At 49.6% G+C, this 14,061-nt stretch overlaps 1 protein-coding gene across 2 annotated transcripts in view; it reads left to right on the forward strand.

Moving 5' to 3' along the window:
- The first annotated feature begins 11,385 nt into the window (after positions 1–11,385).
- AHCYL2 (adenosylhomocysteinase like 2) overlaps positions 11,386–14,061 on the forward strand; it is a 207,666-nt gene continuing 204,990 nt past the window's right edge. Inside the window, exon 1 of one of the 2 annotated variants that reach the window (XM_034964968.3) lies at positions 11,386–11,829. In XM_034964968.3, coding sequence (XP_034820859.1) covers positions 11,467–11,829 — 363 coding nt within the window. In that variant the 5' untranslated portion in view covers positions 11,386–11,466. The remainder of the gene's footprint in view (positions 11,830–14,061) is intronic. The other variant, XM_034964969.3, reaches the window with a different exon arrangement.

A 14,061-nucleotide genomic window follows, 5' to 3' on the forward strand; every position in this document is an offset into this window, starting at 1 on the left:
CTCTTGGTGTGTTTTTCCTTTTTTTTTTCTTTTTCTTTCTCTTTCTTTTTTCTTTTTTTTTTTTTAATTGAGATAAAAGTCTCACTCTATCCCACAGGCTGGAGTGCAGTGACATGATATTGGCTCACTGCAACCTCCGTCTCCTGGGTTCAAGCAATTCTGCCTCAGCCTCCTGAGTAGCTGGGATTACAGGTGCCTGCCACCACACCCAGCTAATTTTTGTATTTTTAGTAAAGAGGGGGTTTCACCATGTTGGCCAGGCTGGTCTCGAACTCCTGACCTCAAGTGATCCACCCGCCTCGGGCTCCAAAGGGCTGGGATTACAGGCATGAGCCACTGCGCCCAGCTAGTGCGTTCTTTCTTCTATGGGCTCCGATCCTGGCCTCCTTACCTTGTCTTGGTCCTGATCTTTTTGGTCTTCCACATCTTCCCAAGGGTGCTCTGAAAGGCCAAGAGCTTCGTGCTAATGTGGCCACGGCTGACAGTCAGATGTCAGGCTGATGGCGCCCTCATGTGCTGGCTGTCCACCTGAGCCAGTCGGCTCTATATGAACAAAAGCTCTTCTGTGACCGCGGCTGCCTCACTGAGCACTGATCACAAGATAATTGAGCACAGGCGTGCAGCTTCCCCTGGGGTGATGGTGTCTCCCTGATGGGAGTGGAGATGGGCAGGACTCCTCGAGGCATTCCTGGACCTCATCTCTGGGGGCCTCTTTCTTCTACCAGGGACATCCATCGGGCTAGATGCATTCTGATCCACAGCTTCCTCCCCTGGCCAGTCAGGGAAGCCTGTTAGCCCCACTTCCTCCAATGAGATAATCAGTAGAAGACTGGGAACTGGGGTGCAAGGGCTCAGGACTATGAGAGAAGGAGGTCTGTGTAGCAAAGGGGCTGGTGCCCACAGACTTGGCGGGTATTGTGGAGTACAGACCAGGCTTGTTTGGGGAGTACTCTTTTTTGTTGTTGTTGAAATAGAGTTTCACTCTATTGCCCAGGCTGGAGTGCAGTGGCACAATCTCAGCTCACTGCAACCTCCGCCTCCTGGGTTCAAGCGTTTCTCCTGCCTCAGCCTCCCGAGTAGCTGGGATTACAGACATGCGCCACCATGCCCAGCTAATTTTTGTGGGTTTTGTGTGAGTTTTTAAATTTTATTTATTTATTTATTTATTTATTTATTTATTTTGAGAATGAGCCTTGCTCCATTGCCCAGGCTGGAGTGCAGTGGTGCCATCTCAGTTCACTGCAACCTCTGCCTCCCTGGTTCAAGCGATTCTCCTGCCTCAGCCCCCCAAGTAGCTGGGATTTCAGGCGCGCACTACCACACCCCACTAGTTTCTGTATTTTTAGTAGAGACAAGGTTTCTCCATGTTGGCCAGGCTGGTCCCAAACTCCTGACCTCAGGTGATCCGCCCGCCTTGGCCTCCTGAAGTGCTGGGATTACAGATGTGGGCCACTGCGCCCAGCCTAATTTTTTTTTTTTTTATTTTGAGACAGAGTCTCGCTCTGTCGCCCAGGCTGGAGTGCAGTGGCACAATCTTGGCTCACTGCAAGCTCCGCCTCCCCGGTTCATGCCATTCTCCTGCATCAGCCTCCCAAGTAGCTGGGACTACAGGTGCCCGCCACCACGCCAGGCTAATTTTTTGTATTTTTAGTAGAGACAGGGTTTCACCGTGTTAGCCAGGATGGTCTCGATCTCCTGACCTCGTGATCTGCCCGCCTCGGCCTCCCAAAGTGCTGGGATTACAGGTGTGAGCCACTGTGCCCAGCCAGGAGTACTCTTTGAATGCTGCTCATGTGATGAGGACACCGCATTTTGACCATGGCCAGATTCCAGGAGAAGGGGAAAGGGAATACTAACCCATGGATTGTATTCCTAGGCACTTTACATGTGTATTAATAATAGCTAACTCTTGGCTGGGCACAGTGGCTCATGCCTGGAATTCCAGCACTTTGGGAGGCTGAGGCAGGAGGGCTGCTTGAGCCCAGAGTTTGAGACCAGCCTGGGCAACAAAGTGAGACCCCCATCTCTATAAAAGATTAAAAAATTAGCGGGGCATGGTTGTGTGCCTGTGGTCCCAGGTCCTTGGGAGTCTGAGGTGGATCGCTTGAGCCCAGGAGCTGGAGGCTGCAGTGAGCTGTGACTGCATCACTGTACTCTAGCCTGGGCAACACAGCAAGACTCTGTCTCAGAAAAAAAAAAAAAGCCTCCCCCTCCCCCTCCCCCTCCCCCTCCCCCTCTCTCTTTCTTCAGTCGCCCTCTGTTGCCGAGGCTGGACTGTACTGCCGTGATCTCAGCTCGCTGCAACCTCCCTGCCTCGGGCTCCCAAGATTCTCCTGCCTCGGCCTGCCGAGTGCCTGGGATTGCAGGCACGTGCCTCCATGCCTGACTGGTTTTTGTATTTTTGGTGGAGACAGGGTTTTGCCGTGTTGACTGCGCTGGTCTCCAGCTCTTGACCTCAAGTGATCTGCCCACCTCGGCCTCCCGAGGTGCTGAGATTGCAGAGTCTTGCTCACTCAATGCTCAATGTTGCCCAGGCTGGAGTGCAGTGGCATGATCTCAGCTCGCTACAACCTCCACCTCCCAGCCGCATGCCTTGGCCTCCGAAAGTGCTAAGATTACAGCCTCTGCCCAGCCACCACCCCATCTAGGAAGTGAGGAGCGTCTCTGCCTGGCCGCCCATCATCTGGGATGTGAGGAGCCCCTCTGCCTGGCCGCCCCGTCTGGGAAGTGAGGAGCGCCTCTGCCTGGCCACCACCCCGTCTGGGAAGTGGGGAGCACCTCTGCCCGGCCGTCACCCCGTCTGGGAAGTGGGGAGCGTCTCTGCCTGGCCGCCCATCGTCTGGGATGTGAGGAGCGCCTCTGCCTGGCTGCCACCCCATCTGGGAAGTGAGGAGCGCCTCTGCCCGGCTGCCCATCGTCTGGGATGTGAGGAACGCCTCTGCCCAGCCGCCACCCCGTCTGGGAAGTGAGGAGCGCCTCTGCCCGGCCCTGCTTCGTCTGGGAGGTGAGGGGCGCCTCTGCCCGGCCCCCCTTTGTCTGGGAGGTGAGGAGCACCTCTGCCCGGCTGCCCCGTCTGGGAGGTGAGGAGCGCCTCTGCCTGGCTGCCCCGTCTGGGAGGTGTACCCAACAGCTCCGAAGAGACAGTGACCATTGAGAACAGGCCATGATGACGATGGTGGTTTTGTCGAAAAGAAAAGGGGGAAATGTGGGGAAAAGAAAGAGAGATCAGATTGTTACTGTGTCTGTGTAGAAAGAAGTAGACATAGGAGACTCCATTTTGTTCTGTACTAAGAAAAATTCTTCTGCCTTGGGATGCTGTTAATCTATAACCTTACCCCCAACCCCGTGCTCTCTGAAACATGCGCTGTGTCAACTCAGGGTTAAATGGATTAAGGGCGGTGCAAAATGTGCTTTGTTAAACAGATGCTTGAAGACAGCATGCTCGTTAAGAGTCATCACCACTCCCTAATCTCAAGTACCCAGGGACACAAACACTGCGGAAGGCCGCAGGGACCTCTGCCTAGGAAAACCAGAGACCTTTGTTCATGTGTTTATCTGCTGACCTTCTCTCCACTATTATCCTATGACCCTGCCACATCCCCCACTCCGAGAAACACCCAAGAATGATCAATAAATTTAAAAAAAAAAAAAAAAAGCCAACTCTTAGTGGATGCTTGCCGGGTACTTCTCTAAGCACTTTGTGTACATTAATTCATCAAATTTCACAGATTCAGACCTGTGAGGCTCTGTTAACACCCCTCAAGAAACTGAGGCACAGAGAGGTTCAGTAGCTTGCCCAAGACCACACAGTAAGTGGAAATGCTGGCATTTCGTTGGCTGCAGTGGGCACTTAGCCATGGTGCTCCACTGTCTCTTGTTTAATTCAGAGAATAATAAACCAATCAGAGAAGCTCATTTTATGTGTTAGGTTGATGCAAAAGTCATTGCAGTTTTTGCCATTTTATTTTATTTTATTTTAAGTATTTTGAGACAGAGTTTCACTCTTGTTGCCCAGGCTGGAGTGCAATGGTGTGATCTCAGCTCATCACAACCTCCACCTCCAGGGTTCAAGTGTTTCTCCTGCCTTAGCCTCCCAAGTAGCTGGGATTACAGGCATGTGCCACCACACCTGGCTAATTTTGTATTTTTGGTAGAGATAGGGTTTCTCCATGTTGGTCAGGCTGGTCTCAAACTCCTGACCTCAGGTGATCCACCTGCCTTGGCTTCCCAAAGTGCTGGGATTACAGGCGTGAGCCACTGTGCCCAGCCAGTTTTTGCCATTTTAATTGGAAAATATAAGCTCAGTGAAGCAAAATGACTTGCTTGCAACCTCGCAGCTAGTGAGTGACAGACACTAGGTCCAGGCTCTTCCTGACCAGTGTCCAGGCTCTTTCCACGCTTAATCCCGCCTTTGATTTTTCTCTCTATCCAGGTTTCCTGGTTTGTGTTCCCTCTGGCCATCCCACATCCTCTTACACCTGCTCTTCTTGTTCTTCCCGGCCATTACTGCTTCCCTTAGCATTGTTACAGCTATTTTTTAGCCTTTATCAACAACAGTATTTAAAATAATGAAAGTTATCAGTGCTGTTTAAGGATCTTTTCTGAAACAAAGGAGAGTGTTACAATGTTCTTCTTTTCATCTCCAAAGACAGTTGACTACTAGTTTTCCTCCCTCCTTCTATCCTTTCTTTAGTGGGATTACTTATGTAAAGGATGGGAGATGGGGTAAAAGGGGAGTTCAATCTGGGCCTTAAAAGCTGAGAAATAGGCCAGGCACTGTGGTTCACGTCTGTAATCCCAGCATTTTGGGAGGCTGAGGTGAGAGAATCACTTGAGTCCAGGAGTTTGAGACCAGGCTGGCCAACATGGTGAAACTGTGTCTCTACAAAAAATAAATTAGCCAGACGTGGCGGTGCATGCCTATAGTCCCAGCTACTCGGGAGGCTGAGGTAGGAGGACTGCTTGAGCCCGCGAGGGTCAAGGCTGGCCGAGAACGCACCACTGCACTCCAGCCTGGGCGCTGGGCTACAGCAAGCACCACCCTGTCTCCAAAAAAACAGCTGAGAAATGTGACCTTTGTGCAGAGACTCTGTGGCCACTAGGGGGCAATGTGAGCCCACCTTTGTGAATGCAGATGTCCAGCACCATGGACACTCCCACAACCAAGAAATCTTCCAGTAGTATCCCTATGGGAGCATCAATCTCAGGACTGAACAACAGTAACCACCCTTCTACCAAAAGCTCCTGAGTGAGATCCCCAAAGAAACCCCTCAGGATCCAAGGGGAGCCTGGTTTGTGGGACTCCCAGTTTGGGGGACTCCCTGCTATGCTGTTGCCCTGAGAATACAGCTCCCCATGCGTGCCCCTTATCACAGGCTCTGCCCTCAGCTGCCTCATTGGGCCTCTTACCGTTCTTCCAAATTCAGCTGGCCTTGCCTCTGTTGGTTCCAGCTTCCTTAAAGCAGTCTGTCCACTGCCCATCTTTGTTCCTCTGTGCTTTTTTTTTTTTTTTTTTTTTTTTTTGAGACAGGGTGTCACTCTGTTGCCCATGCTGGAGTGTTGTTCCTCTGTCTGCTTTTTTTTTTTTTTTTTTTTTTGAGACAGGGTCTCACTCTGTTGCCCAGGCTGGAGTGCAGTGATGCAATGTCGGCTCACTGCAGCCTCAATTTCCTGGGTCAGGCGATGTTCCTGCCTCAGCCTCCCAAGCTGCTGGGACTACAGGTGCACATCACCATGCCAACCTAGTTTTATTTTTTGTAGAGATGGGGTCTCACTATGTTGTCCAGGCTGGTCTCAAACTTGGTCTCGGCCCAGGCGATCTTCCTGCCTTGGCCTCCCAAGGTGCTGAAATTGCAGGCATCAGCCACCGTGTTCAGCCTCTGCCTGCTTTTTTATTTTTATTTTTAGAGACAGAATCTTGCTCTGCTGCCCAGGTTGGAGGGCAGTGGTGCAATCATAGCCCACTACAGCCTCAAACTCCTGGGCTCAAAGGATCCTCCGGCCTCAGCCTCCCAAGTAGCTACAACTATAGGCATGTACCATCATGCCAGACAAATGTTATTAAAAACAAATTTTTTTTAGAGACAGGGTCTGGTCATGTTGCCTATGCTGGTCTTGAACTCCTGGCATCAAAGTGATCTTTTGCCTTGGGCTCCCAAAGTGTGGGGATTATAGGCATGAGCCACTATGCCCAGCCTACTTTTGTTTTTAAGAAATTGAAACGATATAGAAAAGTACAAAGAACAACCTAATAAACACTCATATTCCCACCACTCAGAATTATCAACTTTTTATCATTTTATCATATTTGTTTCAGATCTTTTTTTTTTTTTAAAGAAAAGTGTAACAGATTTAGCTAAAGTACCCTTTGACCAATACCCCACCCCACTCTCCCCGCTGCTCAAAAGGAAAGCAAGCCTGGGCGCAGTGGCTAGCACCTGTAATCACAGCACTTTGGGAGGCCAAGGTGGGTGAATCGCTTGATGTCAGGAGTTTGAGACCAGCCTGGCCAACATGGTGAAACCCCATCTCTCCCAAAAATACAAAAATCAGTTGGATGTGGTGGCCCACGCCTATAATCCCAGATACTTGGGAGGCTGAGGGAGGAGAATCGCTTGAGCCTGGGAGGCGGAGGTTGCAGTGAGCCGAGATCCTGCCATTGCACTCCAGCCTGGGCAACAGTGTGAGACTCTGTCTCAAAAAAAACAAAAAACAAAAAACAAAAAACCACAAAAAAATAGGCTGGGCACGGTGGCTCATGCCTGTAACCCTAGCACTTTGGGAGGCCAAGGCAGGCAGATGGCCTGAGCTCAGAAGTTTGAGACCAGCCTGGGTAACATGGTAAAACCCCGTCTCTACTAAAATATGAAAAATTAGCTCGGCATGGTGGTGGGTGCCTTTAGTCCCAGCTACTCGGGAGGCTGAGGCAGGAGAATTGCTTGAACCTGGGAGGCGGAGGTTGCAGTGAGCCAAGAATGCGCCACTGCACTCCAGCCTAGGCAACAAGAGCGAGACTCTGTCTCCAAAAAAAAACAACCAGAAGTTCGAGACCAGCCTGGGCAACATAGCAAGAGCCCTACTCTACCAAAAACATTTTTTTTAATTAGCCAGGTGTGGTGGTGCAAACCTGTAGTTCCAGTTACTTGGGAGGCTGAGGTGGGAGGATTGCTTGAGCCCAGGAGGCAGAGGTTGCAGTTAGCTATGATTATGCCACTGCACTCTGGCCTGGGTAGCAAGAGTGAGACTCTGTCTCGAAACAAAAAACCAAAGTTTTCTTCATATGTCTGGTGACTTTGGTTGTCTGTTCATACTCAAGAATGTGACACTAAATGGTTCACGGAAGCTCTGTGAACATGAGTATGGTCTTCAGGGTGGGTGATCTGGCTGGCTTATTTCCTTTGGAAACTCTCAATGTTAGTATCTTTGTTTTCTCTCTTGGATTGGTCAGATACCTCAGAGAAATACTTCTTCTTCTTTTTTTTTTTTTTTGAGACACAGTCTCGTTCTGTTGCCCAGGCTGGAGTGCCGTGGCGCAATCTTGGCTCACTGCAGTCTCTGCCTCCCAAGTTCAAGCAATTCTCCTGCCTCAGCCTCCCGAGTTGCTGGGATTACAGGCGTGTGCCACCACACCCAGCTAATTTGCGTATTTTAGTAGAGACGGGATTTCACCATTTTAGTCAGGCTGGTCTCAAACTCCTGACCTCGTGATCTGCCCGCCTTGGCCTCCCAAGTGCTGGGATTACAAGTGTGAGCCACCGTGCCTGGCCAAGAAATTCTTCTTTATTGGCTGGGCGCGGTGGCTCAGGCTTGTAATCCCAGCACTTTGGGAGGCCGAGGTGGGCGGATCACGAGGTCAGGAGATCGAGACCATCCTGGCTAACATGGTGAAACCCCATCTCTACTAAAAATACAAAAAATTAGCCGGGTATGGTGACACGTGCCTGTAGTCCCAGCTACTCGGGAGGCTGAGGCAGGAGAATTGCTTGAACCCGGGAGGCAGAGGTTGCAGTGAGCCGAGATCATGCCACTGCACTCTAGTCTGGGCGATGGCACGAGACTCCATCTCAAAAAAAAAAAAAAGAAAAAGAAAAAAAGAAATTCTTCTTTATACCAACGTCCTGCATGGAAGTTATATTCCTGCTTGCCAGCGTTCTGGAAGCTGAATGAGCCGGGTGAAGGAAGAAGACCTACAGTCCAAATATTTCATTAAATAGTTCATAAACTGGTGCTTAATTACCCTGTTTCTAGTATGTAATTTGATCTTCAACTGTACCTGGTGTCCCTCAGCTACAAGGATGGCAGAAGCAGCAGGTATGTAGGGATGGAGTTGACAACAGGTTGAAGAATGTGTCCTGATGGTTGGTCCCAATCAGTGGTGGTGACTGGAATAAAACAGGGTATCAGTTTCATTCCAGTGCTCTAACTCCTTATATTTTATAACCATATCACATGAAGAATTAATTCATCCTCTCAGTAATCAATTCTAGTGGCAGGTAGGCAGCTGCTGCCTATGAGCTCCAACACATGCCAGGTGGCTGTACCGTAGCTCCCTTGAGCATTAGGGGGAAGAATGAAATCAGTTACAGAGCTGCTAATCTCTGCTCCGACAGCTGGAGGATGAAACTCTGGGCTGCTTTCTTTTTAACAGGAAGGAAATTCTGAAAGCCGGAATGTGAAGAAAAAACTTAAGAATCTCTTGTGTCTTGTGAGCTCTGTGGAAATGGCAGTGCTCAGATGCCTTCCGACATGTACTGTGAGGCACAAATTTGGAGATCAGGAAATGAGAGCCTCCATTCAAGGCAGGACAACCACACAGAGTGAAAAGATTTCCAAAATAGTAGGACAGGAAAGAAGATCGAGGCAGGTGATTTCTCTCCCTTCTCCTTCTTTTTTTTTTTTTTTTTTTTTTTTTGAGACAGAGTCTCGCTCTGTTGCCCAGGCTGGAGTATAGTGGTGCAATCTCGGCTCACTGCAACCTCCACCTCCTGGGTTCAAACGATTCTCCTGACTCAGCCTCCTGAGTAGCTGGAACTACAGGCAGAAGCCACCACGCCTGGCTAATTTTTGTATTTTTATTAGAGATGGGGTTTCACCACGTTGGCCAGGCTGGTCTCGAACTGCTGACCTCAAGTGATCCACCCGCCTCGGCCTCCCAAAGTGTTGGGATTACAGGTGTGAGCCACCATGCCTGGCCTCCTTCCTTCTCCTTGCCAGGCAAAACACAGTGACACCAAAGACTAGATGTCTAAAGAGTAGCTGTCCAATGGCTGCCTGGGTTGTTAGGGCTGTAAGTCTCTGAAACAGCTGTAAACTGTATGAACCCCTTTGCTCCTGTTTCTCTGAGAATAGAGAGGAACCCCCCCCCATAATCTGTCGCGAGTCAACTGCATTTTGTTTTTTTAAAGTATTCTTTTTTTTTTTTTTTTTTTATGAGACGGAGTCTCGCTTTGTCGCCCAGGCTGGAGTGCAGTGGGGCGATCTCTGCTCACTGCAAGCTCTGCCTCCTGGGTTCACGCCATTCTCCTGCCTCAGCCTCCCGAGTAGCTGGGACTACAGGCGCCCGCCACCACGCCCGGCTTATTTATGTATTTTTAGTAGAGATGGGGTTTCACCGTGTTAGCCAGGATGGTCTCGATCTCCTGACCTCGTGATCTGCCTGCCTCGGCCTCCCAAAGTGCTGGGATTACAGGCTTTTTAAAGTATTCTTTACATAAAATCCTATGGCATGTGCAATTTTGTCTCTTGCTTCTTAGCTTAATGTTTTTATCATAAGCATTTATTCTGAAAGCCAGAATGCCTTGATCTTCTTTCCTGTGCTATTACGATTTTGGAAATCTTCACTTCGTGAAGTTGTCCTGCCTTGGAGTCTCTCATTTCCTGATCGCCAAATTTGTGCCTCACAGTATGTATCGGAAGGCGTCTGAGCACTGCCATTTCCACAGAGCTCACAAGTGTACCAGACACAAGAGTTTCTTAGCTTCCTCTTCACATTTTGGCTTTCAGAGTAAAGAATGAAAAAGGGAAAACCTTGTTGTTAAAAAGTATTGGCAAACAATTTTCTTTCTTTCTTCCTTTTTTTCTGGGACGGCATCTCACTCCGTTGTCCAGGCTGGAGTGCCGTGGCATGATCTTGGCTCACTGCAGCCTCTGCCTCCCAGGTTCAAGCGATTCTCCTGCCTCAGCCTCCCAAGTAGCTGGGATTTCAGGTGCCCGCCACCACGCCTGGCTAATTTTTGTATTTTTAGTAGAGACGGGGTTTCACCATGTTGGCCAGGCTGGTCTTGAAGTCCTGATCTCAAGTGATCTGCCGGCCTTGGCCTCCCAAAGTGCTGGGATTACAGACGTCAACCACTATGCCCAGCTGGCAAACGATTTTCAAAGGCTGTAACAATTGCTCTATTTGTTGGACATTAGTTTTAGACAGTTTTTTGTTATTAAAAAGGACGCTGCGGTGCATGTCTTTTTGCTTACATCCTCTAAATGTAAAATTTAAAAATAATACAGAAAAGTACAAAGTAAAAATCACCTTAAATCCCATCACTTAGGAAATTAACTACTCATATTCACTATTCATATCCCTCTATGCTGATATATGTATCTGAATTTCAGATGATTGCCCTATTAGAATTATAGGTGAAAAGATTTGGCCTCGTTTAAGGCAACGTGTAATTCCTCAGCCTTGAATTTTGATCTAGTGATACCTAACTTCTTTGAGGAATGATCTTAGCTTCCAAACCCAGAATGTGACAGAAAGCGCCACAGCAAGCAAGGTCCTACTTTATCCCTTCTAAAAACAAAACCACTGAAGTTTGGAAGGGTGCTGAATTCTCAATATCACAAAGAAAAATAAAGCCACTTCCAGCCTGGAGCCGCCGCTTCTCCTTTAAATACCCGCCCACGTGATCGCAGACGTGCACGCGCGGAGGAACTTCACGCTGTCAGAACAACGAGCCATTCCTCTACCACTTCCCTTCCCCTAAGGCTTCTTGGCGTTCCCTCCCCGGAAGTCACAACTCCTCTGGAGACTTTCTCTTCCTCATCCCCTCCGTCGAGTCACCTATCCTCACTCCTTTCTGTTAGCTGCCGGCCCTAGCGCTCCCTCTCCTCGGCTGAATCTCACTTTCTGGAGGAAAGGCTGAAAGGACTACAACTCCCAGGGGACGCTGCGGGCCCCGCCCATGGGGCGCGCAGTGTAGGTCGGGGCCTGAGGTCCCACGGTCTTCTCGCCGCGTGCGGCCGGGAGCAAACGCACTACAGGTTCCGTGGCGCCTCGCGCGAGGCCAGACCGGGACGGGGCGGGGCGGGGCTGGAGGGGCCGGGACTGGCGGGCGGAGAAAGGGGGTGGGAGAGGAGGCGATGGAGGGGAGGAGTGGGGACATGGGGGAGGGAAGAGGAAGGGAGGTGGGAGGCGGGGCCGACCAAGAGCAGGAGCTGGAGTCTGAGCCGGTGGTTGCAGCGGAGGCGGTGATGTCGGTGCAGGTTGTGTCAGCCGCGGCTGCCGCCAAGGTGCCTGAGGTGGAGCTGAAGGACCTGAGCCCCTCCGAGGCGGAGTCGCAACTAGGACTGAGCACGGCCGCCGTGGGCGCCATGGCCCCCCCGGCGGGCGGTGGAGACCCTGAGGCTCCAGCTCCCGCCGCGGAGCGGCCCCCGGCCCCCGGCCCGGGCTCAGGACCCGCCGCCGCTCTCAGCCCCGCCGCCGGGAAGGTGCCTCAGGCGTCGGCCATGAAGCGGAGCGACCCACATCACCAGCACCAGCGGCACCGCGACGGCGGCGAGGCCCTGGTCAGCCCCGACGGCACCGTCACCGAGGCGCCGCGCACAGTCAAGAAGGTACTGGGGCCGGGCTGCCTCTCTAGGAGAGGAAGGGAGGGGAGGGGAACTGCAGATCCTCTCGGCACGGCGGCACCACCCTCCACGCCCTCCTTTCTGATCGCAGGACCGGAGATAGCCCTTGTCCCCTTAAACCCACTCTCTCAGAGATGCCCCCCAGCCGGCCCCTCGTGCTGGGAGCGGAGACTCCAGGAGGCACGGCCGTACTTCGCTCTGAATAACATGGAGGTAGCGCTCTCCCCTACTACTTGGAATAGGCAGCGGGAGGAGAGACACCTAATAGTACGTCCCGCGGCCCCAACACGCTCCCGGGTGTGATTTTCCAGCCTATCGGGGAGGAGACCTCGATAGTATAGAAAAACCTTACCGCTCACGGGAGTTCACACAGCAATAAGGATGAAAAGATCTTTAATACTTGGAGAACGAGTAAGGTGTAGTCACCTTGCATAGAAATCGTCAGAGTTGTCTGGTTTCCATACAGTTGATGACTTTCTGCCTTTCTGTGGCCAACCGGGGCCATACAGCAACACGATGCTGTGCCCTTCATTTCCAGCGACTGCGATATTCTCTCTTCCCTGAATATGTAAAAGGGTAATGGAGAGATTCTCCTCGCTCTTTCGTGTTAAGAGCTTTGTCCTCCCTGCTGAGTATAGTTGGTCACCAGGATTATTAGGCTGTGTATGAAGAGAATGAATGTCTTATTGATTGCTTTATTATAATCTGAAAGTGATAGGAGGAAATGCTGCTACTTTTGGGAAAGACGATCTTTGTGGGGTTTTCGGTCTTGGGCGTCAGCTTCTTTCAGACAGTTTTGAGGAGGTCTCAGAATACCAAGAAGTAACTGCCTAGGTGGCTGATAGCCCTGTATTACCCGTACATTGTCTATCCATAGTTGTCTGTCTCTCTCAAAGCTTGTCTTTCTTTCTCTCTTAAAGCTGAATCAGCACAGAAAAACAGGGCAAGTATTGGAAAAGACAGAAGTGTGGATCATATAAAAAGGGCTTACAGCTTCAATTTCCTAGACACAGTATGGGCACAGGGATTAATGTTTTTTTAAATTGTTGTGAATGGTTTTTAATTGCTTTATCAGAACAGCAACAAAGAGACGGGAAGTGTGCATTGGTTTTACTGTGTGGGACCAGCTGAATTGGAACCTTGGATCCACCATAACTTTTTGTTGTCATAGCGTCATGATTAAGGTATAGCGGATAATCCTTTCATCCTAACGATACAAATTTAGGTGATAAGTCGGAGGCAAGACTGAAGGAATTTCTGTAATGCTTTAGACAATGTCTTTGTCGTTTGTAGTATGAAACTCCTCTGGGAAGAATTAGAGTAGAAAGAGGCAGCATCCTGCAGAAATGGGTTTAAAGAAAAAAAGTAAAGTAAAAAAGAGAGGCAGCAGCAGCACCAGTGCTGGGAGTACCTAGATATGAGTCTGGAAATGCAAAGCATACTTCTGACTTGTTGAGATACTTTGTAACTTTCGTTAAGTCATTTTCTTGTGATAAAGACTGTTTTTGTCTAAACTTTTAATTTGGTTAGATTTCTTTAGGCTAAAAGTGTTTAACAAATTGCTTTTAGAGCATGAAGTTTACAGTCAGGCAGACCTGGATTTGAAGCCTAGTACCCCCATTACTACCTTTTGGGTAATTTCTAAATTACACAAATCAGTTTCCTCTTCTATAAAATGAAAGTACTAATTATGATTGAGGATTAGAAATATTTGTAAAAGGTTTAGCATTGAGCTTGGCACATAAAGTCTTAAATGATATTCTTACTAATGCTTTTATTATGAATAATTGATTTTATTTTATTCCTCCCATCATGGCTTAAGTGCAAACCCCCATGACCGCCTCTGAAAGTTCCACACAGTTCAATATATTCTATATAAAGAAGTTAAAAAATCATGGCTCACGTCTGTAATCCCAGCACTTTGGGAAACCACGGCTGGTGGATTGCTTGAGTCCAGGAGTTCGAGACCAGTCCGGGCAACATGGTGAAAACCTCTCTCTCCAAAAAAAAAAAAAAAAAGAGCCGGGCGTGGTGGTGTGTGCCTATAGTCCCAGCTACTCAGGAGGCCGGGGTGGGAGGATCACCTGAGCCCAGGAAGTTGAGGCTGCAATGAGCACTCTAGCCTGGGTGCTGGAGTGAGACCTTGTCTCAAAAAAAAAAAAAAAGTTAAAAAATCAAAGACCAGCATACTGGAGTCTGTTTTTCTTAATTCTAGAT

Source organism: Pan paniscus, chromosome 6, assembly GCF_029289425.2.
Source record: "Pan paniscus chromosome 6, NHGRI_mPanPan1-v2.0_pri, whole genome shotgun sequence".
NCBI classification, from domain to species: Eukaryota; Metazoa; Chordata; class Mammalia; order Primates; family Hominidae; genus Pan; species Pan paniscus.